This window comes from Hypomesus transpacificus, chromosome 14, assembly GCF_021917145.1.
Source record: "Hypomesus transpacificus isolate Combined female chromosome 14, fHypTra1, whole genome shotgun sequence".
Taxonomy (NCBI): Eukaryota; Metazoa; Chordata; class Actinopteri; order Osmeriformes; family Osmeridae; genus Hypomesus; species Hypomesus transpacificus.
Genome location: NC_061073.1, coordinates 1,250,582 through 1,275,153, shown reverse-complemented (window position 1 = coordinate 1,275,153; position 24,572 = coordinate 1,250,582). Strand labels below are relative to the sequence as shown.

The 24,572-nt window shown below is 41.0% G+C and overlaps 4 protein-coding genes across 9 annotated transcripts; 1 reads left to right on the top strand and 3 right to left on the bottom strand.

Annotated features, from left to right (window-relative positions):
- Positions 1-119: 119 nt before the first annotated feature.
- cart2 (cocaine- and amphetamine-regulated transcript 2) lies at positions 120-1,011 on the bottom strand. The gene is made up of 3 exons (XM_047034392.1): positions 847-1,011; positions 491-574; positions 120-227 (listed from the first exon to the last, which is right to left on the bottom strand). Exons 1-3 carry the CDS (start codon positions 1,009-1,011, stop codon positions 120-122), a joined length of 357 nt encoding a protein of 118 aa, XP_046890348.1.
- Positions 1,012-8,194: 7,183 nt separating this feature from the next.
- Positions 8,195-11,006, bottom strand: c14h15orf40 (chromosome 14 C15orf40 homolog). The gene is made up of 4 exons (XM_047033957.1): positions 10,747-11,006; positions 10,540-10,669; positions 9,899-10,026; positions 8,195-9,777 (listed from the first exon to the last, which is right to left on the bottom strand). The coding sequence occupies exons 1-4, from the start codon at positions 10,906-10,908 to the stop codon at positions 9,685-9,687; spliced, it is 513 nt and encodes a 170-aa protein (XP_046889913.1). The 5' UTR covers positions 10,909-11,006; the 3' UTR covers positions 8,195-9,684.
- A 1,021-nt stretch (positions 11,007-12,027) lies between these two features.
- On the top strand, positions 12,028-19,875 carry nedd1 (NEDD1 gamma-tubulin ring complex targeting factor). Of its 5 annotated transcripts, XM_047034317.1 has the most exons (18): positions 12,035-12,134; positions 12,814-12,902; positions 13,084-13,227; positions 13,387-13,481; positions 13,617-13,733; positions 13,978-14,118; positions 14,462-14,691; positions 14,802-15,006; positions 15,274-15,454; positions 15,723-15,848; positions 15,934-15,984; positions 16,102-16,209; positions 16,314-16,367; positions 16,578-16,732; positions 17,478-17,673; positions 18,208-18,343; positions 18,646-18,712; positions 18,898-19,875. In XM_047034317.1, exons 3-18 carry the CDS (start codon positions 13,092-13,094, stop codon positions 19,000-19,002), a joined length of 2,103 nt encoding a protein of 700 aa, XP_046890273.1. In that variant the 5' UTR covers positions 12,035-12,134; positions 12,814-12,902; positions 13,084-13,091; the 3' UTR covers positions 19,003-19,875. The 5 variants fall into 5 exon arrangements, with proteins under 5 accessions (XP_046890272.1, XP_046890274.1, XP_046890273.1 ...); XM_047034316.1 differs by lacking the exon at positions 12,814-12,902 and having other exon boundaries at positions 12,028-12,134; XM_047034318.1 differs by lacking the exon at positions 12,814-12,902 and having other exon boundaries at positions 12,034-12,130.
- A 394-nt stretch (positions 19,876-20,269) lies between these two features.
- LOC124476890 (serine-threonine kinase receptor-associated protein-like) lies at positions 20,270-23,930 on the bottom strand. Of its 2 annotated transcripts, none has more exons than XM_047034321.1 (10): positions 23,581-23,930; positions 23,141-23,264; positions 22,909-23,044; positions 22,285-22,366; positions 21,849-21,921; positions 21,634-21,733; positions 21,364-21,501; positions 20,787-20,923; positions 20,498-20,647; positions 20,270-20,338 (listed from the first exon to the last, which is right to left on the bottom strand). In XM_047034321.1, exons 2-10 carry the CDS (start codon positions 23,250-23,252, stop codon positions 20,274-20,276), a joined length of 993 nt encoding a protein of 330 aa, XP_046890277.1. In that variant the 5' UTR covers positions 23,253-23,264; positions 23,581-23,930; the 3' UTR covers positions 20,270-20,273. The 2 variants fall into 2 exon arrangements, with proteins under 2 accessions (XP_046890277.1, XP_046890276.1); XM_047034320.1 differs by having other exon boundaries at positions 23,141-23,385; positions 23,581-23,929.
- Between the last annotated feature and the right edge of the window lie 642 nt (positions 23,931-24,572).

Sequence of the window (24,572 nt, the reverse complement as noted above, 5' to 3'; positions counted from 1 at the left end):
GCGAGAACAACAGTCAGTTAAAAAAACAACCGACGTCTTTAATTTACAATATAGATAGTTACGCTACATCAATGACAACGATTTATAAACTAACTTCACTTAACGCAATGACAAAATATTCACAAGCACTTCAGCAAAAAGAAATTGCAGAACGCCCCGCGCGGACAGTCGCACATCTTGCCGATGCGTGCCCCTTTCCTCACTGCGCAATGCTCTCCCATGTCGCACTGGAAAACAAGAATAAATTAAATTGTTTTATTCAGTGTGAACAATGAGTAATTCGTTTTCATTTATTTAACCGGTGTAGTTAGGCTTATATATTCTTTTAATATGATCTGCTATAGCTTAAAGATTCTACAAAGTTAGAAAATTGACTAGCTTAAGTTAATGAATGCAAATGTCAGTCAATTTAATTTTGTTTAAACGATTGATGAAATCAACATGAAGCTATATGGAAGTAGTTTAACATGTGAAGGCGCAGATCACTTACAGTTGGAACTTGTCCAAATTTCTTCTCCCATGGGGAAATTCTTTTGGTCTGCAGTTTTTCGAGAACGTCGTGTAGAGCTCCAAGCTGTTTAGAAAATGACTAATTAGTAACATCAACTGAGTCTGTGAATTGCCATATTCAGAAGATCAAAAATCTTAAATTAAAAAAATTACTTAATAACCATAAGAGAAAAAGTATATGATCTGCAACAAATTTGGTTTACATTGATACAATAAAATAATCGGTGTCTGGGGAAGTAGCCTAAAGAAAAGCTGTGTTATCAAATAGCAAGATACACCAGTAATTGCTGGTGTTGAATGAGAAAACATTTAAGCTATGCATTTAAGTAAACTTACAAGACGTTTTTCGTTCGTTAGATTTGGATTTTGTTGATAGAAGTCCTGTACTGCTCTCGTTTCCAAATCCCCTTCCATCTTTGATTCGTTAGTTTCAGCACCGCATAGAAGGAACAGCAGCGCAGCGCAAACCAGAACTCTCGCCCACAAGTTGGAGCTCTCCATTGTGCTGATCTGGAGAGGCGCGTCTGTTACTAAGGTGCAAGAAGTTCTGCTGTTTGGATGATTCGGCTCAATTGACCAATAGCCGCAGTTTTCCCTCTTTTTGTATGCTCCACAGGTTTTGTATGTACTTTGACATGAATTAGCTCCGCCTTGTACATTGATTCCCTGAACTACGTAAGTGAAATTACGTAGTTTGTCTCCTTGTCTCAGTCGTTTAAGAAAATTCCCTTATACATTACACAGTATTAGGGTGGTAAATAACAAATAGATAGTTCAGGTATCAAACCCTGCTTTAATATAATTTATTGAAATGTGCTTATAATTGGTAATGTTAATGAAATGTGATGTTGGCTCTTGTTCAATATGTGGTAAGGACTAATCCTACAAATGCTTATATTTAAGTGGGGGCAATTATACAGTTTACTTAGGTAACTGTGAATTTATTTGTGAATGACATTTTAAATATGAGCGTGGGGTCCAATATATGAATTTAAATCGGCTAAACAGTGGTTAGTATAGCAGCATGGCAATATCAAGGCTTACCAATACACATGAATGGCACATGCCTATGGCACACCTCTGTACACGCTTCATGATGAATAACTTCAAAGCAGAATGGTCTAATCACATTACACAGCACTGACAACAAACTGGCATAGGCAACTAGCCCAGTCTGCCCAGCACTGATCTGAGGAGTCAAGTTCATTGATAGCCTATTTATTTGCAGAGCGGTCCCATGTACCAATGGTTAATGAAGGCTACCATCAATCAGCAAAATGTATTAAATATATTTTATATAAGGAGAAGTCTGCACTATCTACGGCAGTGACAACACAAGCCAAAGCTGTAAATCGCTGTTCTAATTTGCTGCAGTAGTCAGGCGTATGCCAAGCAAGTACTAGCGATACAATAATCATCGAGTTTCCACAGACATAATTGTTTGATACACCATGAGAAACAATGACAAAATATCTGAAGCACAGATTGTTTCATTTGATTTACTTGGAGAAAAAATACAGAGAGGGAAACAAGATTGGATCCCCTGCTGATTTAGTACATTTGCCCACTGATAAAGAAATGATCAGTCTATCATTTTAATGGTAGGATTTGAACAATGAGAGACAGAATAACAACCAAAAAATCCAGAAAAAACGCATGTCAAAATGGGTATTAATTGATTTGCAGAGTGAAATAAGTATTTGATCCCTCTGCAAAACATGACTTAGTACGTGATGGCAAAACTCTTGAAGGTTTCTAGTAGTTGGCCACCAGGTTTGCACACATCTCAGGAGGGATTTTGTCCCACTCCTCTTTGCAGATCTTCTCCAAGTCATAAGGTTTCGAGGCTGACGTTTGGCAACTCGAACCTTCAACTTCCTCCACAGATGGGATTAAGGTCTGGAGACTGGCTACGCCACACCAGGGCCTTAATGTGCTTCTTCTTGAGCCACTCCTTTGTTGCCTTGGCCGTGTGTTTTGGGTCATTGTCATGCTGAAGTACCCATCCACGTCCCAATGCCCTGGCTGAGGCAAGGAGGTTCTCACCCAAGATTTGACGGTACATGGCCCCGTCCATCGTCCCTTTGATGTGGTGAAGTTTTCCTGTCCCCTCAGCAGAAAAACTCCCCCAAAGCATAAAGCTTCCACCTCCGTGTTTGATGGTGGGGATGGCGTTCTTGGGGTCACAGGCAGCATTCCTCCTCCTCCGAACACGGAGAGTTGAGTTGATGCCAAAGAGCTCGATTTTGACCATAACACTTTCACCCAGTTCTCCTCTGAATCATTCAGATGTTCATTGGCAAACTTCAGACAGGACTGTACATGTGTTTCCTTGATCAGGGGGACCATGCGGACGCTGCAGGATTTCAGTCCATCACGGCATAGTGTGTTACCAATTGTTTTCTTGGGCCCAGCTGCCTTGAGATCATTAACAAGATCCTCCGGTGCAGTTCTGGGCTGACTCCTCACCGTTCTCATGATCATTGCAACTCCACAAGGTGAGAACTTGCATGGAGCCCCAGACCGAGGGAGATTGACAGTTCTTTCGTGTTTCTTCCATTTGCGAATAATCGCACTAACTGTTGTCACCTTCTCACCAAGCTGCTTGGCGATGGTCTTGTAGCCCATTCCAACCATTCCAGCCTTGTGTAGGTCTACAATCTTGTCCCTGACTACCTTGGACAGCTCTTTGGTATCAGCCATGGTGGAGAGTTTGGAATCTGATTGATTGATTGCTTCTGTGAACAGGTGTCTTTTGTACAAATAACAAACTAATATTAGGAGCATTCCCTTTAAGAGTGTACTCCTAATCTAATCTTGTTACCTGTATAAAAGACACCTGCGAGCCAGAAATCTTTCTGATCGAGAGGGGGTCAAATACTTATTTCACTCATTAAAATGCTAATACATTTGTAACAATTTTGGCATGCGTTTTACTGGATTTTGTTGTTGTTATTCTGTCTCTCACTGTTCAAATATACCTACCATGAAAATGATTGTCATTGTCAAAATGATAGACTGATTAGTGAACAGCAACTGACAAGCAACTGAAAAGCCAGCAACTGACAACATATTAGAAGGGACATGGGAACGCATCCCACAACCAGAGGTGTTGTTAGACATAAAACTCTACTGGGGCACAGGCCCCTATTCATATCCCTTTCTTTCCCCAAGCTTGCTGCACAATGCACTACTAGGCTATAGAAACTCCCCTTGCTTAACCCACTATACAACAGTTCCAGGACGCAAGTTTGATATGAGCTTTGGCAAGGACATCAATAGTTAATGCGAGAGCACCCTTTATTCTCATTCATTTGAGCGCAAATACTGCTTTTTGAGCTTAATGTAGCCTAATATTGTTTTTATGTTTTAATCAAAATAAGATGATCGGTAGGCCCATCATTTAGAAACTTTCTTTAGTTTTGTAATGTTTTCTTAGCCTATACCTCAATTCTGACGTATGTGCCAAGTACGACATCTGGATTTCTGAGTGCGTGCAGCAGTGGCTATTTGGCAAGCTCAAAAGAGCGCATGGAGTTTTGCATGCATCTTTTACCATTGAACTGACTAATAAAGTAAATTGTTGAAACTCAAACTTTTGATTTTACTGGGGCACAGCAGATTTATACTGGGGCACGTGCCCCAGTAAAAAGGGTCTAACGACGCCCCTGCCCACAACGAACACATGAATGGGTTTTTGTGCTTTTTTCTGCTTTAATTATTTACATTTACATTACATTTAGCAGACACTTACAGTAAGTACAGGGACATTCCCCCGAGGCAAGTAGGGTGAAGTGCCTTGCCCAAGGACACAACGTCATGTGGCACAGCCGGGAATCGAACTGGCGACCTTCTGATTACTAGCCCGACTCCCTCACCGTTCAGCCACCTGACTCCCTCCAATTATGAAAAACAGTTAGAGGGAAATACAAGGAGTGAGAGGGGAAGGGGAGAGATGTGCAGGAAAGGCCCAGGCCAGAATCAAACCCATACGGCTGCGTTGAGACCGTAGCGGTATACGCTCATTGCGGTGAGCCGCCCTATAAAATATATTTTGATCACATGAACAATAACATTTTTGCCACCGACAACTATGTAGCCCTTTGGGATAAACCGGCCATGGGTGAGAGTAGTTAGTCACACATTGCATTTATTGGATTCCTGTGACTCAAATGCTCCCACAAAGGTTGATAATTTAGTTTTTCTGGAATACGTTGATTAGTTCGTCACTTTTTTCCCTTGAGACTCTACTCTGCAGGGTTATTTACACGAGTTATTTAAGTGCCCAAACACAGCCTTTAGATATCCAAATCTCACACAGTGTTGGTAAACAAAAAACAGCGCTGTTGTGTGCGTCAGACACAGCAGGGACATAATAAACAAACTCCAATGGATCCATTTGTTGTTTGGAGTACCGACTCCTCCCTCTTAGCTCCCAAATCAGTCTTATCATCATTTTCATCCATGAAGAACCATGCTGTTGCTTTGGGGTTTTTCATTTTTGATGTGATCAAATGATTGTTCCATGAATAGGTGCCAGGCCATGAAGATTTGATTTTTATATAAATAATAAAAAAGCAGTTGGTGTTCTAGCAAAGGCCAAAAAAGGAAAACCCACATGTTCATCTCAAAACAAAGACAGAACCTAGAAGTTAGCCATGGTTATCACAAAACAATAAAACTCATCAAGTTTGGTATCCAAATAAAAAAACAAAGTGGTTATACCTTAATGTATGTAAGTCAACTGTCATAATTCTTCACCCAACCAAGTGGGGTAGAAGTCACGACTGGTCTAGTGGTTGGCACCTTGCTGGAAAAGTTTGAGAATCTCTGCTGATCAGTCATCTGGTTTTTATCCTCCATGCGTTCTGTTATCAAAAATTCTAAAACTTTTACCTTAATCTTATTCTTCGAGAGAAATTAAGTGCTGCAGGTGTGTTTCTGAAATGCACAATCTTGACTAAGAATCTTTTTGGGTATCATATGTCTATCCAAACCAATGTTTCTTTGAAAATGTTGTTATGAAACCACAACAGGGCATTTATTCAAGATTATGAGTTTTGCTTTGGTATGTAAGGGGGGATTTGGCCTGTAGACTTTATAATAAGAGCCCCGTCATAATGAAAGCGTAACAGGATGAAAGCAAACCAGTTCATAGGCCCGGGGCAGGATGGGTATTTGCACCGTATTCAAAGCTGTATAGATGCTAAAAATACCAATCTGCAGAGGGGTGAGTAAAGGGGTTTAAAATCCTCCACTTGTTCTTCTGTGACTTTCTGCCTGGCTATGGGGCAAGATTTGGTTGTCGTTTGTCTCCTTTCCGATCGGCTTAGACATCCTATGGGATCATTCGAGGAGGGACAACCATGTGACACATCACATCTCGTTCTCCCCCAGTGTTTTACCTCACTCCTCGACACACATTTTACTCCCACGATATTGATATAAGTTATTTGGCACTTTATTATTATTATTATTATTATGTGGCTGTTATTTTGTTCTATGTTGTATTTAACGATCATCTTGTTTGGAAATTTCATTTTGAAGGTGTTGATGGTCTGGGGGCATCTAAACCTTTTAACATGTATTTACAGAGGTCTACCAAAATAAGAAGTTTTTATCAATAAAGTGACTGGCTCTCACAAAATCAATGGCTTCTATTTAGGCATTATCAATTAAGGCAAAATAATAATTCATAAGTATAGAGAGTCAGTCTGTCAGTCTGCAAAACCATCGATCATTTGCTTTAATCTTTAATGTCCTTTCTTGTATTCTAACCTCATTACATTAGGACATCATGGTTATTCTCCAAACAGTCCTATTGAGAGAAACCTGTTTTCAGATGTGAAAAACGTCCCAAAATATGTAGTCAATATTTATATTTGTATTACTTGGATTTAAAAGAAAATATGAGAAGCCCCTAATATAGGAACAAAGCAGAGCACCCTGACCAGAAACGACAGTGTGACTTTATTTTTGGTGGCCTTTTAATGGCACCAAAGTGTTGGGGTTGGGGAGAGTTTACCTTTAGTCTTCTCAGCGCTTCTGTTTCCCCCACCAAAATTGTTCCCATTGAGTGTGCGTTTTTGGCTGCGTCCAGCCGCCTAGAAAAAACAGATTTTTTCAGTGCTTTCGTCTTTTGCGTGTGCCCTCTAATTGAAAATCTCACAAGGGTGCTGGTGTCTCCACTGTCACTCCTCTACAGCTAGAAATCCACGGCAGACAGAGTAAAACGCACAAGTTAGCAGAGAATATACAAACCTATTGTCTCAAACTTAAGTTTGCTTTCACAGACCAAGTGAAAAAGCATGAACAGCCATTTTAAATTCTATGGGCATTTTCTCTGCTGGTGCAAAGAGTTAAATAAAGGATGTAGACCAATCCATTAGATGTATTTAAGAGGACTACATTAGCCAGTTAGATTTCCATTTATGGTAGAAACTTTGAGATGAATGTTTGTTCTATGTCCTGCAGTTTCCTTCTGACAGCATCCATCATAGACCCAGAGGTATGACCCTCTGGAATTGCAATTTGTAATTACAGTACGATAACTTCATTGGAGCCACCATGTCCTTTCATTTATGTGGTCAGAAATAATTTATTGTTAAGATGGAAAATTGGTGCAGTTGATTACTACTGTAACACTGATTTGTGTGATTTCATTGTTTTACAGTGTTGAATATGTTTTTTCTAGACAACATTTATAGGATAACCATTGGCGGGTGTTTTTTATTCCCATACACTGTATATATGAAATATGGTATGCAATTATTAAACTGTTGCTCAGCCATAACTGTTACAATGGTAATTAGACTGTCAGGTCCCATTAAATTGTCAAATTATCTGTAGTGTCAGATACGTGACACTTGTTTGGATCAAAGGTCACACAATCCTCTGAAGACTCTGAGAAGGAGGATTCACTTTCCCAGACACCCTGCCATAGTTGCCGGATTTGTCATTCTGTTTATTGGACACAAGAGAGATAGACCAATGCATGTCAGAAATCTTTCCTACAGCGTTGTGAGGCAGGAGCGAACACAGAACAGCCCTTTAGTGTTCTCCAGCACTGAAATTTAAATGCCATGTCACTTGCAGGCTCTTCGTAGCACCTACACAATCCCTCATTCTGACAGGAAGCTAAGCGCAGGAGGCCAAGGCCGTCTGAAAACAGGAACAGCCACCACAGAGAAAGACCCATCCATTTAAGATGTCACTGTATTGACTTTGGCAGCACACTGTGCTAAGTATGTTCAGATGCTGTTAGCAAAGAAAGTTCACTGAAAGAAAATGAGTTTCCCCTTACACGCACATAGAAGTGTTTTCTACTTGTGATCTGAACATAAATTATTCTGCCCCCAAAAATCATGGGTTGCTTAGTTGGATACAGAAACGGTGATGTTTGAGCTTTCTGCTGTAGAACTGCTAATCAGTCTACATGAGTGTATCACATTTAGAGTTTGTACAGGCCACTCCTCTCAACATATTAGCGTGTGCTGAACTCTCTGAAGCTCATTGCCAGAGGTACATGTGGAAGAAGGAGCTCTATTATATAAAAATGTTTTAAAATGTAATTATTAGTCCATGTACATGTATCCCCCTTGGAAAAGCTTTCTTCATGTGTGGTACAGATTCAAAGCAAGGGAAGTGAATACTACGCATTAATTTTTATTTGTTAAAAAAACAAACCAACATTGTGATACGACAAAACAAACAATCATGTTCATAATACTTGAATGTATGAAAAATACCAGTAGAAAAAAGGTCATCTGATTATTAAAATGTAAAACCTTGTCATTTAAAATCCTTTACCATTAATTAAAACAATTGCTATTGTTACAAGCACTGTCAGTTGTGCTTGTGGTTACTGCTTTTTGTTTATAGATTTAAATCCTAACGCAGAAGGGAAACACTCCGTTTGCCCTTACAGAAACCAGAGAGAACAGTTACCCATATAACCTGAAAGACAGTTATGCTCTCGTGAATTAGACCACAGCAGTGTAGTCTATGTGATATGCACTATAAAATGAGGAGTGATATATGGGTTGTGGCGATGACACGAGGAGGAAAGGGCTTGGTAAATTGAAAGCAACTTCATACTAGACTACACCACCAGTAAGTACTGCATTTATTCCCATATCATTAATGTCCGTATCATTATGTTACAAAGGGATATATTGGTTGGACGTATAGTTTGAAAGAAAAAGCCTTTTTGGGGAGCATTTTTATTAATTGTGTGTCACAGATATTTTAAGCAACTGTTATAATAAACATGCCATAACAATAAATGCATAAAAACAATGTGAAGTGCCTTGGATTTCCTTGTTTTCTGATAACCAATCAAATCCTTTAGTCTTCAAATATGTATTATTGTACCCTGGCAGAGCTTCACATTAGTTTCAGCAAATGTTGAAAGCTCTCACGCCTAGCGAGATCTGAGAATTCGTCCCAGAGCCTTAGTCCATCTTTCTGCCTCTCACTGAGCTCTCCTTTCCCCCAACAAGCATGAGTCACCCTTCATTTGATTTTTCCTTCAGCCAGGGTAAAGCATGCTATGCCTTGGCTTACTGCTGACGCATTTTCCTTTTCACTGGCTGCATTAGTTGAGTGAACACCCCATCAGGCTCTCATTTAACCACAACAGATGACAGCACAGGGAATAAAAAAAAAAGTATAATCACTTTTCACAGCCAGGGGTCTTGGTATCAGGGCATTAATATGAATCCTTTGAAGTAGTCTGGCAGGTCATTTAAGTCAATTGGCAAAGTTTTGGACTGCTTTTTAAAGTTGTTATCTTTATTAAGAACACCACTGACAGGTTGTTTAAGGCCATTTAAAGGTGCAGTCTGCACATTTACACATATCATAAAAAAGGTAGACCTAAATATATCCTTAGAACCATTGCATTAGTGGTAGTTGCTGCATGTTCAGTAATAACTTCTACAAATGACACAAAACGATAATGACTTTTCTCTCAAAGGTTTTACAGACTTTTGATTTGTGTGTAACCAAATATTTGAGACAGTGATAAAACCAAAATGTTGTATGTTGTACTTATTATATTGTGGTGGTGGTGATGGGGGTGGGGGCTGCAGAGCCTGTGTAACATGAATGCAAATACAGTACCATTATAATCTAGGTAGGACACTTCACCCTTTAGAGATCATAAGGTTTTAGTTATCCAGTGGCCTCCTTCTTTAACCTTTCCAGCACTTCTTCTGGGGTTAGGGATCCTGACAGCTTGATCACCTTCTCTCTGGATCTACAGCCCTGGTAAGATTAAGTCAAATAATGTTTTGAGCACACTCATTTATACATTTATAATGAAAGTAGAAAACCTCAATATTTATGTGATGGGCATAAGACTGAAATTGAATAGTTAAGCACACACCTTATCCAAAGTTACTTCACTTTTCTTCAGGTCCAGAACCTTAGAGAGGTACCGGACCAGTTCAGAATTGGCTTCCCCATCTGTTGGTGGAGCAGCAATGGCAACACCTATAGCTTCAGCTGTCACATCTGGAGTAGAGAAGACTGTTTACTGATGTAGTAGATATGTATCTCATTAGATTACTACAGAGTAGCATAAATGACTTTATTATGAAGTTGAATTTCAAGCCTCCTTGCTTGGCAAACGGCAATGTTGGTAAAAAGCAGACAAACAATAAAGCAACTCTTAATAGAAAAGACAAAGAGAGCATTACAATTTGAGTGCTAAATAAATTGTGTGAATATTTGGAAAACTGATTGATCAGTCAGTTAAACGTCTGTGACAGGAAGGCTAGTTTTTCAGCCCTTGTCAGTGAGGCAGGTCTACAGACTAATGTGGAGGTAAAGAAAGTTAAGTGAGAGAGGGCAGCTAACTCAACCTGTTAGGTCTTAGACCCATATATTTCTACAACACAACCTTACTCACAAAACATTTTAAGGCTAAAAGTATCTCCTAACTCCGATTTGAAAGAAACTCTTAAGAATATCGGGCGTGTCAAAAGCCTACTAATTTTAGCGAAGTAAACACAGCATATTACACACCTGTTATCGCGTTCTGTTTAGAGCCAGGCTTTGCGTGCACTGAAATTGTAACATCTCCACTCTTGTTACAAGCCACAGGACCTGATGGGGACACGCATGTTTCCGACTTCTTATTCTGTGAACCTTTACACTGGAAAATGCAAATTATTTGATCGTTAGCACAACTTGCTAAATCAAATGACATAACTGCATACGCCTTGATCCTACCGTTTTGTCTTTCTTTGGCATTTGGTGCTTCTCAGATAAATTTCGTGTTAGGGTGAATTCTCGGAAGATGGTAGGTAGATAATTTCGGCGGAAGTGAAACTGAATGTTACTGTATATATGCAAATCTCTCTTTAAAATGAGTGAAATGGTTGCTTTGGACATTGAGAAATTAGTGTTCTAGGTGTCCAATGTGTAGAGATGTTTACTTTTGTAAAAGTGAATGACTACGACCCGGGAAACACCGGTGTTGATACGACACTGCTTCTGCGCGTGTATACGTGTTACTGCGCGTGTCAAGTCTGCGCAGTCTATGCACAATCTTTAGCTGTAAGATATAAAAAAATACATTTTGAAAGATATAATTTAAAAAGACTTTCAAGCCGGAAAGCTGTGAGAACTATGGGCATGTATAAATTACAGAACTACTCTTTATATTGACACCTATCATTTACCTCTCTGTTTAAACAGTGAATCTTTTGTTTGTAGGCCTACTTTGATTTTTTTTTATAGAACTCTGTATATGAAACAAATTTGCTCTCATTGTAAAGATGTATATGTCTTCTGACAATGTTAATAAAAAAAAAATCTCAAATTATTGAAAAACATCCATTTGAGTTTTGATGTAGCGGTAGCCTATCAACAGCGTTCTCTAGCCTTTTGGACTTTTTGGCTTACCGTAGTGGCGGTTGTTGAAGCCGAAGCTAGCTGCGATTGTGGTTGAACAAGCTTTTTCAATTTGACCGAAAAGAATGACTCTTTTGACTCATCTCTTTAGTTAGACTCAATATGCACAGAACTCAGAGTCGGCGAACAGAAACTAACAGGAATTGAATTTCTAAACTCGGTCACTCACTGTGAATGTGTATTTCTGTGTAAATGGCTATTCTTCTAATATCACGGTCTATTTGTGATCTGTTCTTGGCGGAAAATTGTTCTTTGATAATCATTAGGTCGTCGGTCTCCAAAACAGTCACATATAGTCACATTTAATATGAACAATTTAAGTAAGCTACTTAAATCATTAAAGCTGGTAACACAGTAAAGACAAAACGTTGTTACTGAAACAAATGTAAGCCTACCAGGTTTATTTCGAATTCATCATCTGTGACCGTAGCCTTTACCCAATATTGAGGATATTATGAGGTGTTATGCTGAAAAAAGGAAAAATAAAAGGTATGCATATTTTTTACTTACCCTTACCTGTCAATGAGCGCGTGATTCAGACATGATTCAGACATGATTCCATCAAAGAGTCATTCAATTGGAGCGAATCATTTTGCGAACTGCCTGTTACTCAAAGCAGCCTCAAATACTTGGCAAAGCCAACGTTTGAGCTCCTCGTTGGACAATAATCTCTGAAGTTTTGAAGTGAACTCATAAACCGGTTGGTATGTTCCAAGTAATATGGGGTTACCTAGCTTGTTAAAATACTGTGTTATGATTGGATTATAATGAGTAATGAAAACTTTTTACCTAGCACTATCTAGTTATGCTTGTCACTAGTCGATGTGCACCTACTGTTTGTTAGCAAATTGCTAACTAGCTAGTTAGGCTATCTTGAAAACAAACAAAGCTAGTCTAGACAATAGGCTGCAAAGTTAGGATGCCCAGTATGGTTACATGGAACCATACTATGAATGTAGGCTAGTAGTCAATGTAAATGCTATTTATCCAATACTTACCATAAAAGCTTTTTCCCATGGCCAAGTCTAAATAATCCATGCAACATAGGGCCTACAGTAATACATTTATTTAAACTGACATACAATTTGGTACATGCTATAAAACTCAAAACATGTATTTACACTGTAGCATTATTTAGGTAGGCACTGGAACCTTTTTTTTCTCAGTATAGCTAGCTAACTAGCAGATTGGCTGGATACAACTACTATAGCCTAGCATTGACAATTGACATTTCAAACTAGCAGCCAAGCTGAGGAAAACACCCACTTAAAGAAGTCAGTTTTTCGGTGCCTAGATTTGCAAATACTAACCAATCTTGTATAGATCCAGTGTCACTTCTGTAGAACGTTTATTACTCTGAAACACGTTCTGTTAAATTCGCAGCAGGCAGTAATGGACATCAACCTGCATATTTTCAATTTATTAGCAAATGAGGAACTGAGAAAGTGTGGAGATTACTTCGTGTCCAAAAGGTTTGGAAATTATTACATGGATATACTCTTTTTAAAACGATTTATGAGCTCTAAGTTTTCCTTTGGCAGCTGAGTTTGCAGTGAAAGCATCTCCCTCAACAGTCCGTAGTCCAACTGATTTGGCTCTTTCAGACCACATGGATGCTAGCCCACCAGCTGACAGCTGCTCCTGTGTTTCTAGCTGTTGCTATGGAGGAGGTGACACGGCTGGTATCATCAGGGGACTGTGTGAAGATATGGGATTCCGCCTCTATGACTGTGTTGGAACAGTTCAACCCACATAGCGCCACACACCCTGTTGCCCAGGTGTGCTGGAGTAGCAATAGTATCCTTGAAAGAAGTAGATTTTATGATTGATGAAATCTTCCACAAAAATCACTTATTGTTCCCCTCATAACAGCAATGATGGATGCTGTTTGGTTTGGTGTTGCATGCAAAAACCTTTGAATATGCAGGCTTTTGTCTTTAATGAGAGTCCCCTCAGATCAATACCTTGTCAGTGCCAGCAGCCTGGGAGATAAACTGGTGGTATCAAGCCTCAAGAGCTCAGCTGTCCCAGTCTTAGAACTGGGAGAAGGGGTGAGTAGTGTTCAGATAAAGGTTCTAAGATGGAACGCGCTCTTAGCTCGTTCACTTGTGAACCGGCCATCCATCTAACTAATGTGATCAGTGAATGAATGTATCGTATACGAACCGTTTCGATCTCCACTCTAGAAAAAGCAGACTCGTGTGAGCCTGAACTCCTCCTCTCTGTACCTGGTCAGTGGAGGCCTGGATAACTCGGTCAACATCTGGGATCTGAAGTCCAAGAGGCTCCATCGTAACCTCATGGTACCTTGCTCTTATACCACTTTCGACATAACTATGTTTAAAGTGTTTGAAAGGTGCTGTTTGTCCTCTACATGTGTACACATGCAGTTTACTAATATCAGTCTGCTGTAGGGTCTCCACTTTCTCGACATTTCATCCGTCACTGTTCTGTGTGCCAAGCTAATATGTTATCCGTTATGTTCGTCCTATTGTGCTTATAATGGGGTAAAGTTTATGTAATCCCTCGTTTTTTTTCTTTCTTCAGGATCATAAGGAGGAAGTGACATCTGTCACTTTCAACGGCAGCGACAGTTACGTAGCTTCTGGCTCCACTAGTGGTGACATCATTCTGCACAGTGTCACCACCAACCTGTCCAGTAAGCCTTTTGGCCATGGCACCAACCAAGTAAGTGCCAACACGATTTCCTTCACTCATGGAACTGTAACCTGTGGATATTTCTTCTGGAGCGGTGTTCCACAATAGCATATTTGTGTCACTTGTTTGACATCACTTATTGAAAAATTGCCTCTTCCCCAGGCTAAAACCACATGAACTGTATAGTATGTACATACATGACATATCAAATGTCATGAGGGAGTGAAAAAGATCTAAATCATTATATATCACACCTGTATCCACATCTTTATTTTTTTTAGCAAGTGAACTAGTGCACTTAAATGATAAGCATAAAGTAAGAAGTTGTACTTTTCTTCTCTATCACTCTGACCTCCTTTCACTCTTTTCTTAGCCCATCCACGATCTGAAATACTCTGTTGTGAAGCGCTCCTTGTTGGGAAGTGTGTCGGACAGTGGCACAGTAGTGCTGTGGGACTCCAACACTCAGAAGGAGTTGCATGTTTTCGACGGAGCCCACAAGGCCCCAGCCTCTGGCCTGGCTTTCTCCCCCACCAACGACCTGCTGTTTGTCACTGTAGGCCTGGACAAAAAGATCATCTGCTATGACACCTCCAGTAAGATGTAAGAACCCATATCATGGCGCCAAATGTGTGAACGTTTCATGGAAACGATTGCGCGATTAATAGTTTTGAGTGTGTCTCATTTTCTATGCATCTCCTTCCCTCCACCAGCGTTCTGAGCAGCATACGGATAGAGTCTCCACTGACGGCGATTGACTTCACGCCAGATGGAACGGGTCTAGTGGTGGGCTCCACGCAGGGCCGTATCTACCAGTATGACCTGCGCAACCTCAGTGCCCCCACCAAAACAGCCGCCGCCCACAAGACATCTGTCACCTGCCTGCGCTTCCAGAGCTCTTACAGCAGGCATCTCAAGGTCAGACACACACTGGGATGCCTGTCAACTGAGACAAACAGGGGGCTTTGGTAAAAAAATAAAATAATAATAATAATTCTTAGATCTTTACACTACGGACGAACAGCCCAAGTATTTTTTCTAAAAACTGCGATGTCATTATGAGGTATTGCGTTTGGATGAAAAAAAGAAAAGTCCAGTTTGGAGGGAGGCTGTAACGTAAGTTTCCAATGGCACAATGGCTTCATTCTGCCATAATGTTTCCCTATTCTTATTATTTTGTTCAAGTCAAGCAAAGTAGTTTCCAGCAAGACATCCAGCAGCAAGAGGATTTCTGCCAAGTTGGGCAGTCTCCATGGCTCCGCCCCTCCGACCACCACCGGTGTGACCACTCCCACATCTGCAGCCGCCTTGTCTGGATTTCCCCCCAACAATGGAGACAGGGGGGAGGGCCAGGTGCAAGGCACAGGTTAGACTGTAATTGGATCTGATTTCCGTCAAGTGGTGTCCTTCCATCCTTTCCTTCAATCAGTCAAGCAGATGTCCCGTTTCTGCTCTATAAGATGTGTTGATTAGCTAATCTAGATGATTGGATTCAGTCAGCGAAGTGCACGGGTGGAATCAACATACGGTGGCATTTCCACCTTTTTGAACCTGAACCTTTCGCCCTTTGCTACTCTTCACTTGCCGAGCCCTGTCAGTCTGGTTTGGGAGCTCACGTCCTGTTCCGTTGACAGGTTCCAGTGTGGAGGTGTTGAGTAGGGAGGCCGAAGGTCACCAAAGTGGTGACCGCCTGCCCAGCATGGACAAGTTTAGCTCCGTGGGCCGCAACAGCCTGGACATCTTCTCACCCGTTCGAGATGGTGAGCTCGCCCAACCTTTGAGTCTGTGTATCTCCCTCAACCGTCCTTCTGTCTAAACCTCCCCCCCCCCCCCCAATTCTTCTAGACTACAAAGCTCTAGGGAGAGGAGATGCTCCCGGAGGAATCAAAGGCAACGGTATGTCGAGATTTGCATCAGAGCAGTTTCCGGGTTGTATTCAAAGTTTTAAAGTCGGGCAACGTGGAATTAGTTTACATTTGATTTCCTCCCTGCTTTTCCTTGGACGCGATGAAGGAACCAGTGTGGATGTGTTCCTGCGAGCAGGAGAGGGGCAGCACAGCACCGATACCTACCAGAAAACGGGAAGAAACAGCATGGACATCTTCTCCCCCGTCAGGGATGGTGAGATGCTCAGAGGCTTCTGCAATTCACCTGTTCTACCTAAGTCCTTTTGGTTTATCTCTGTCTTTCTCTCTTCCTGTCCATCTGTCTGTGTCTGTCTCCAGATTACAAAACTCAAGGCATGAGGACTGATTCACTGAGTGCAAAGAAAGACTTTGGTAAAAACATGTTGATAGATGTTGACATTTCAAGGAAGGTGCTCTTTAAATCTTGTCCTTGGTTTCATTTCTGTATACGAAATGATGTCCTCAACCCCCCACCCCCCCCCGACTACTTCACATTACCACCAATGAACAAGGGTTGAAAGAAAGAATTGATACACTGATTTAAGCCTGTGTCCATTCTGAGCCGATGGGCTTTGTGTTTAGAACTGGATTCCCAATCCTCCTATTCCGGAGGTCCTCCCCTTCGCAAGACCCCTCTGGGCACCACGGGCAGTCGCTGCTACAGCCCCCTGACCGTCTTCCAAACCCCTCCACCAATCAAGGAGGAGGAGGCCCCTCCCCAGGCATTGACGCAAAGGGTGAGTTCTGCCTGTGTTGTTGAAGGAGCTTCCAGTCTGGGTCGTACGCCTTCCCTAATCCGATTTGAAGTTGATCCATTTCTGGAACAATGGTCCTCCAGGTTTGGGCTTGAGTCAAAATGGCTACAACTTGAAACAGACCAAGGTGTCTTGATGCATGTTAATACAAGCACTTGCAGCCAGCTGCTTCGAAAAAAAAATCAATTGCTTCAGTCAATTTTTTTATAATCCCGAACAAACAACAGGGTGTTCGGAACCCCTCTGTCATATGCACCTGTCGCAACCCCCAATTATCTCTTGGCTTTCCCCCCCCATTATCCCTGACCTTGGTTCCCCTCTGATGTTAGGGTCTGCCTCCCCCCTTTGTTTCCTCTTGTGGCTCAAGGCCAATTTGTATGTAACAGTGCGCAACTACTTACCGTGTCTGTTCTCTGCTTCGATCGCACATATGCACCCAATAATGGGTCTGCACCCTTTAGTTAGAAAAGGATGCATGACCACTGGAATGTAACTGTAAAACGATCAATTCAATATAGTAAAGCATATTAACATCCATTGTTCTCTTCTTCACTATGATGGTGCTTTGATGAAAGGGGACGTCAATGAAAGAAGCTTCCCAGAATTGGGGGAAAATCACAACTCGCTAGCTTCTGCATAATTGACCAGTCGTCCCCATCCTCAGTAGGCACTTTAATCACTCCATTCATTCCTCTGCCTGAAGCTTCTCATTGCCTCTTTTCCACAGTGTGACAAGAACAGTGGTTCCAGTCTGGAGGGGGAATGTGTGGCCCCACCTACATCAGCAGCAGCACAAACCTCCTATAGCCAAAAATTGCCCCCCTGTTTCACCCCAGAGCCCAGCCTAATGCGAGGCAGCGATCTGCAGGCCCAGCTGAGATATGACACGCCTGTCAATGGAACCTCGACCACTAAAGCACCAGGTGATGTTATTTCTCATCAGGGTCAAATATAAGTGTCTCACCAATTCTTATTCAACCAAGGCTCCAAACATGTCAATACAAATATATTCTGCCAGGGAGAAACTTTTGTTTCTATAAAAGGTTGCACAGTTATGCTCAGGGTCTTTGGACAGGTATTTAGCTTCACATGAAACCAAAATGTATCTACATGGTGTTATCAGAACAAAATCAGTTTGTTGTTTAAATGTGCATGATCAAAAATAGGAAAAAGTTGGTAGTATGGTTTAGTAATTAAAACATATTTTGAGGAGAAATTAGTATTTGGTACCATTCGAAAGGTGATTCTTGTAGGGGTTACAGTCATTGCGATTAAATTGGGGCATTGGAAGTGGTGTAAAACAAATGATTTGTGAATATGTATTTAATATATACATATAGGATTAAGTTGGAGCATAACATATGGTTAACAGAGATTTAATTAGCATCTAATGCCAGGGTTAAACCAAACAAGTGTCATCGTCAACACTGAATTCAAGCCTTCTGCTTTGTGATCAGACTCTGCAGCGGTGGCGTCCAGTCTGTCCACGCGCATCACGGACACCATCGCTGCCGAGGGGGGCGGAGCCCCACTCACCTCCCTGCAGATCAACTTCATACGCAACATGATCCACGAAACCTTGGAGGACTTCAGGTCAGTGAACCATTTCATCCCACACCTATCAGACGTACAATAGCTTTGATCTGTTCATTCTTCTGAAGGCCATTATGAATATTACAAATATTTAGGACAAGCTGGGCACAGATATACTTGTATTGACAGTGTAGCCTCTGCTGATAAGTGGACTTTAAATTACATCTTCGTGATTCACGTTTTTGATCTACAGCAAGATTCGTTTTGTCATTAATGCAGCAACTCCACAATCTACCAATCAATGTAGATAAAAAATATTTACTGTTCTGCTGAACGTGTTTTTCCATCCTTTTCCTCCTCAGGGACACGTGCCACAGAGACATTGTTAACCTCCAGGTGGAAATGGTCAGACAGTTCTACATCCAGCTGGTATGTTGTGTTGCATGGTCTCCACATTCCCTAAACTGAATTGAGGAGACTCAAGTAAAGCATTGTAGACATCCTTAATGTTCTTACCTTGTTCATCTATCAAGTCAGATCCACTCCACTAACTACTTTTGTCCCCCACAAAATAACAAAAAGGCTAAAGTGAAACCTCATTCTGTGTCTTTCAGAATGAGATCCATGGCCTAATAGAGAAGTACTCTGTCAACGACTCGTTGGTGGAGGAGATTGAGAAGCTGAAGGAGGAGAACAAGCGACTCAGGGCAAACTACTGACATACAGGCCTTTACACACTAACATTGTTTGTATGTAAACTATGACTGTCATTCATGAAAGTCTCATCAAGTCTTCCTAAGAGCTCCAGGTCTGTGTAAAGTAGATACATGCCCCAGTCTGTACTCCGGCCACTGGTGTGTAACACCAGAACTTCACCTCCATAAGCAGGCAAATGGAATCGGCTCTTTGTATCTCTCACCAGCCTCCTTTTGGATGTTGCATACTTACAAAGGGGTTTTAGAGTCCATTGATTTGGAAGTGCCTTCACTTGTGAAACAAGGGCTAAGACATGTGCTCCATGTAGTTGGACTGCATTGCCTATTTTACCAAAGCAGTAAACGACAGACTTGGTTTCCCCTTTGGTCCCAGCATTGACAAATGTTTCAGTGGCATTCGTACAGGGCCGCTAACAATCCGGAGACCAAGAGTGAATAGAATATGGCAGGTAATGCTTTGGTCTATTTTTTTACCCAAGTTATGCATACTTTTACATCCAACAATAGCAAGCTGTTCTGAATCCCGTGAAGTATATGGCATACAGTCCACCGTAGTGATTCTAAATGTACATCTTTAAGTGAGACTTGAGATCGGAGAAATGACCTCGTAGAGATCTAGTTCTTATTAGTTAAGCTGAACGGCAGCAAATGCCTAAACGTTGGTTGAGTTTAAGGAACATTACAGAACCGAAGTGAAAACGTTGTGCTTGTGGAGGAAGACAATCATGCCATGTGGGTCATTCTTTTTTACTGATCACAGAGATGCCAAGAAAAAGACAAAAGTGCCTCTATGAAGTGCGCTTGCCTCAGTTTCTCAATTTCTTGCATTTCTTTGCAGTGATGTATTGTTAAAATAAACATTAGTTATGCACTTCATATAACGTTTTTCTTTGCTAAACCCCATCAAGATGCAACCACAAAGTGTAAGAATCAAGTCCATATTTAGAGATGACAAACAGTTTAATTTAACAAAGAAATCCAGGATCAACACTCCAAGTGTAAAATAGAACTCAGATTTTGCAAATGTAAACAATTCTCTCTTGTCATGTTAATCCACAAAACTAATCTGTTGCTTAGCAAGAAAGCCACAAATGTGGTTTGCAATGGGAAATTACTCAAATGACATCATGGACGAAAGCAGCTGTTAAGACAAAAGCTCACAGACTTGTCTTGCCCCCTGAATTGCTGGTCCCAGCTCAGAAGACTGACATCTCTTCTACTCACTTCCTAGCATGACCAGTTGATGGTGGGGGTGTTGGATGCTATTTTGCATCTCAGGCCTTGATTTCAGGAGCAGGTGCAGGGTAGGTCGTCTCAGAACTTTCTGAAATCAACTCCTCTGTAAAACAATGCAAAGTTAAGAGGACAATGAGTGATTATCCTCGCTGTCGTTCAGTATAAAATGAAGTACTTGTTCACTGAAAGTGAAGTGGTCTGATGAAGATAAATGGCAGTGACTTAAGAGCACTTGCATAGGGGCAGGTATTAGTCCCCTCACCTGGCAGTAAACATTTCCACAAGCCGTAAGTCTTCCCCACAGCTGTCTGCCACAGTCGCAGCGTCCCGTCCTCTGAGCCGCTGGCGTACAGCTCTCCGTCTGGGCTGAAGCGTACACAGTGGACTGGCCCAAAGTGTCCCTTGTATGATTCTACATGGACACATCATTCAGGGTTTTTTTTCTTTCCCAACAAGACCAGCAAGACATGTCAAAGTCCAAACAGACTTAGAATACAAACTCTAATGATGTTTAGATAAATACAGAGACATGGAGGGGGGGGGGGATTTACCTAGTTCCTCCTTAGTGCTGTAGTCGTATTTGTAGAGCTTAAAGTCATCTCCTCCTGCAACAAAGTAGTCCTTCTCTGGATGAAGCGAGGCAGAGTGGATGGAGGCTGGAGCGTCCACTGTCTTGATGAGCTCTAGGCTGAGAAGGAACGGAAGAATGCCTTTATCGATTTGAGCCAAACCATTACAAGGCTGATGTCCTCAAATTAACTTCTGCAAATTATAAGTCTAAATAGTTGAGTACATGTTAATGCTAAAGGTCTGAAGAAGAATGCACTGTATAAGCAGAACTTCTTCCTACTTTTATCGGCTTATGATACTATTTCTAACACTACTGTCTATCCTACGAGGCATTATCTACCAAGCAGTGCCTCTATACTTCCTCTGTTGCTTCTTTTTGCAGCTCATGCTTATACACATGTGCATGTCTCCCTCTAGTGTCCAGATGGTGAGATTCCCATATCAACCTTTAATTTGGCTTTGTGGACTTTTTGGTTTATCTCCTGTTACTCCGGTTCAGTCTTTCCCACATCATGTCACAATATGAACTACATTGAGCAGTTTCATATGCCAACATACCTGAGGGCATTGTAAAAAGCAATGGTCTTGCCGTAGGTAATGACAACAATCTGTCCATCGGGTATGTACTCCATACTGCTCACAGATGCATCGAAGGACAGACTCTTCAGCACCTCTGCACTGCTCCTGTCCCACAGTCTGAAAAACAACATTGCCGTCACGTCACTGCGACTCTTCATCTCAGAATGACTGATGTGTTGTGTTTTTAAATATTAATTCAATGGGTTTCCGCAGGGTTAGCCAGTGCCAAGTGCAAAGTAATTGTCTTACCTGACTGTTTTGTCGTCGGCAGCTGATAAAATCTGTTTGTCTTCATTGCACCACAAAGCTTTCTTGATGGCGCCGTTGTGACCCGCAATCTCCTGAGGCTCTACAATATACACCCCCAACACACACACGTAATGTGTGCACAGTCACAAATATACAGGAATTCAAACATTTAACATTCAAATGTTTTAAAAAAAAACATTGACTGCCTAGCTTACCCGCGTCTGGTTTGCTCAGGTCATAAATGCGCAACACCTTGTCGTTTCCCCCTGTCAGCAGGTGGTTACTGTCCTAGAAAAGTCAACACAATGGCTTCCCATTGACCACAATTCGACATCCAGTCGCAAATTCTGCCTCCTGGAGTTCACAATAGATTTGTATAGATTTTCTTTATAAAAGACTAGGACTTTCTAACCAAATATTGGACCAACAATCATTTTCCATGTAGCACATAAAAGCCCTTAAAATCACTCAATCCCTTGGCTCTACTGTTTTCCCTGTAGTTGATTTAATAACTAGGCAGCAGGAAAATACAGTATTAAAAGCAATAGTAGTCTAGAACTACCGTGCCTATAATCTCTGGGATCAGTAGCCTGAATCCTGTGAGATCTAAATCAAGATGCAATGAATGTAGTACCCAGCCACACTTCTTACCTGTGTGAAGTTTACAGATTTGACAATGTGTTTGTGGGCCAGGGTCAAGACTTCATCACCTGACACTGCATCCCATACTTTCCTACAGAGGAAAAAGGGAGAGGGGTCATTGTCTGACTTGACACTTCTACATGTGATGACTCATTGAGGAAGATTAAAACAATTAAGAGCAGACATATTAACCATAAACATTATTAATCAACACTGTACTGTGCTCATCAGTGACCAATATGTCTATGATTTACATTTGACAGCAATTTGAAAATAGTTAATAAATGTATATAGAGTCTCTTTGGGTTATCTAGAATTAGCATTGTAGCTGCAAGTGAAATGTATTTAAGCCGGGCAGTATTGTCATGAGTTCAGAGAGCAATACTGTGAGGATAGTCACAGCCCTGTGTTCAGTCATACTTTATGTACTATTATTAGTTTTTGTTGTTACTTTATGTACTACTAATAGTTTTTGTTGTTGTCTGTTCATGTGGAAATAGCAGCACTTCAACAACAAAAATTACCATTGTGAACCACTCCAATTAGTGTTTTTGTCTGTGTGTAGGATCAGTTTGATTACATCAAATATCTAACTCTGAGTTCAGTAGTCATCCACAAGCCAGATATGCTTACGCAGTAAAGTCTGCTGCAGCCGTTGCTGCCTTGGTGGCATCCTTGTTCAGAGTGGCCCCCCACACTGCTCCCTTATGGCCAAGGAATGTTCCAATCCAGTCCCCTGTATCCCCTTGACGCAACATAGGTTTGCCATCTATATGGACAAAATATGAATAGAAGTATATCAACAACGTGCATGTGCATTTTATGTCCATTGTGTTGCGTGAGGGTTGTTGAGGGGAAAACGTACCTTTACAAGCACTTATGAGAAAGTATCCATAAGGTGTTATTCCACTAAATGCCAAATCCACAACTGGTCTCGTGTGTCCAGAACAGGTAAGGGGTGTCTGTCTCATTGCCATGTTGCTCGTTAACTGTACAAGCGTTGGATTAGCTATTTTACCGAGCTACGCTACTACAACGTACAGTGAAAGGCTGATTAAATTCAAGGGCTATAAGCGGAAGACAAAGAGATGTGTTGCAATGATTCTCGATCTGAAACAAAATGTGATCAAGTTAGATACTGTAGCTAGTATCAGAATAGTTACGGGGCTTCATCATCAAGCTTGGTAAACTCACGCTTTGAAACGCACTGTAGTAGCTAGGTATAGCGCGTTAGCAAATATGGTGTGCTTTATCTCTGCACGAATAACATACACATTTGTTAGCTAACTACATATTACTACTCACCACTTTCGCTGCTAACTATAAGCCATGCAAGAGGTCAATCGAAGACAAATCCAATGTATCAGCTCAGTGGTATCGCAAAAAGCGGTCCACTGCCGGCTACACTGTAGCTTGTTAGCTAGCTTAGCAACGCTGTGTGAAGAGAACAGTTGCACACAATTTTGGCACAGAGGAAGTAGGCTACATAGAGGGCTGACAACATTTCTAGAACGGCTTGTTAAGGGAAAATATATGCAGACAATTAAGCAGACAAGTACTGTTTTTTTTAGGGGTAGGATAGCGGTTATACACTAGTAAAAAACTAACAAATCAGAGACACAAGTCAGTTCACAACGTCACATCACAATGGGACAGATTGAAAAAACGGACATTCTAATTTTGGAAACTAAAACGTTTTTGTTTACTCATGAAACACTTGTTCGCGACACGATTTTATGCAGAAAATTAAGGCTAGTTGTGGGAACATTTTTGTCTATAATGGAAATATGTATATCCACTTTCATGCAACAGTTGTCAACAATAAATATTCTCAATTGAATACGGTACATTGAAATCTGTTCTGATATTTTGTTTAAAACACTAAAACTGAAAATAAATTATTGAGCTGACGAGGTGGTTAATGCTGAGACATTATAAAGAAAAAGATATAACCACTAACAGTTACAATTTAATTTTTATCAGTTTGATTGATTTTAGGCCATATTCTTCTCGATAAATTGGCTCCAGGTTGTTTGATCGATTATTTAATGTCGACATTGATAGGGTTGTAATCATCTTAATGGTGAATATAACAAAAATATATGTGAAATGGCCTACACTGCACAATCTTCTCAATAAGATATGGGGTGAAATCATTTTTTGTACTGGAGGGCTAAAACATGTTACCTTGAACAATAGCCTATATATCCAAAATATCAAAGGTCCTTTGTCTTGGTATGCAATAATAAAAATATAATGAACACAATACTGTATACTGTTACATGTTTCTAATGGGT

What these genes read in the sequence shown, in the direction of transcription:
- cart2 (XM_047034392.1), bottom strand. Translation starts at nt 1,011, where the DNA reads ATGGAGAGCTCCAACTTGTGGGCGAGAGTTCTGGTTTGCGCTGCGCTG. An exon ending in TAACGAACGAAAAACGTCTT is followed by an intron (nt 575 to 846) that starts GTAAGTTTACTT and finishes TTTTCTAAACAG; the next exon opens with CTTGGAGCTCTACACGACGT. An exon ending in AATTTGGACAAGTTCCAACT is followed by an intron (nt 228 to 490) that starts GTAAGTGATCTG and finishes CTTGTTTTCCAG; the next exon opens with TGCGACATGGGAGAGCATTG.
- c14h15orf40 (XM_047033957.1), bottom strand. Translation starts at nt 10,908, where the DNA reads ATGTCCAAAGCAACCATTTCACTCATTTTAAAGAGAGATTTGCATATA. An exon ending in TAAACAGAACGCGATAACAG is followed by an intron (nt 10,027 to 10,539) that starts GTGTGTAATATG and finishes TCTCTACTCCAG; the next exon opens with ATGTGACAGCTGAAGCTATA. An exon ending in GTGAAGTAACTTTGGATAAG is followed by an intron (nt 9,778 to 9,898) that starts GTGTGTGCTTAA and finishes TAATCTTACCAG; the next exon opens with GGCTGTAGATCCAGAGAGAA.
- nedd1 (XM_047034316.1), top strand. Translation starts at nt 13,092, where the DNA reads ATGGAGGAGGTGACACGGCTGGTATCATCAGGGGACTGTGTGAAGATA. An exon ending in GGGCCAGGTGCAAGGCACAG is followed by an intron (nt 15,455 to 15,722) that starts GTTAGACTGTAA and finishes TTCCGTTGACAG; the next exon opens with GTTCCAGTGTGGAGGTGTTG. An exon ending in CGGAGGAATCAAAGGCAACG is followed by an intron (nt 15,985 to 16,101) that starts GTATGTCGAGAT and finishes GACGCGATGAAG; the next exon opens with GAACCAGTGTGGATGTGTTC.
- LOC124476890 (XM_047034321.1), bottom strand. Translation starts at nt 23,252, where the DNA reads ATGGCAATGAGACAGACACCCCTTACCTGTTCTGGACACACGAGACCA. An exon ending in CCTGAGCAAACCAGACGCGG is followed by an intron (nt 21,734 to 21,848) that starts GTAAGCTAGGCA and finishes TGTATATTGTAG; the next exon opens with AGCCTCAGGAGATTGCGGGT. An exon ending in GCCGACGACAAAACAGTCAG is followed by an intron (nt 21,502 to 21,633) that starts GTAAGACAATTA and finishes GTTGTTTTTCAG; the next exon opens with ACTGTGGGACAGGAGCAGTG.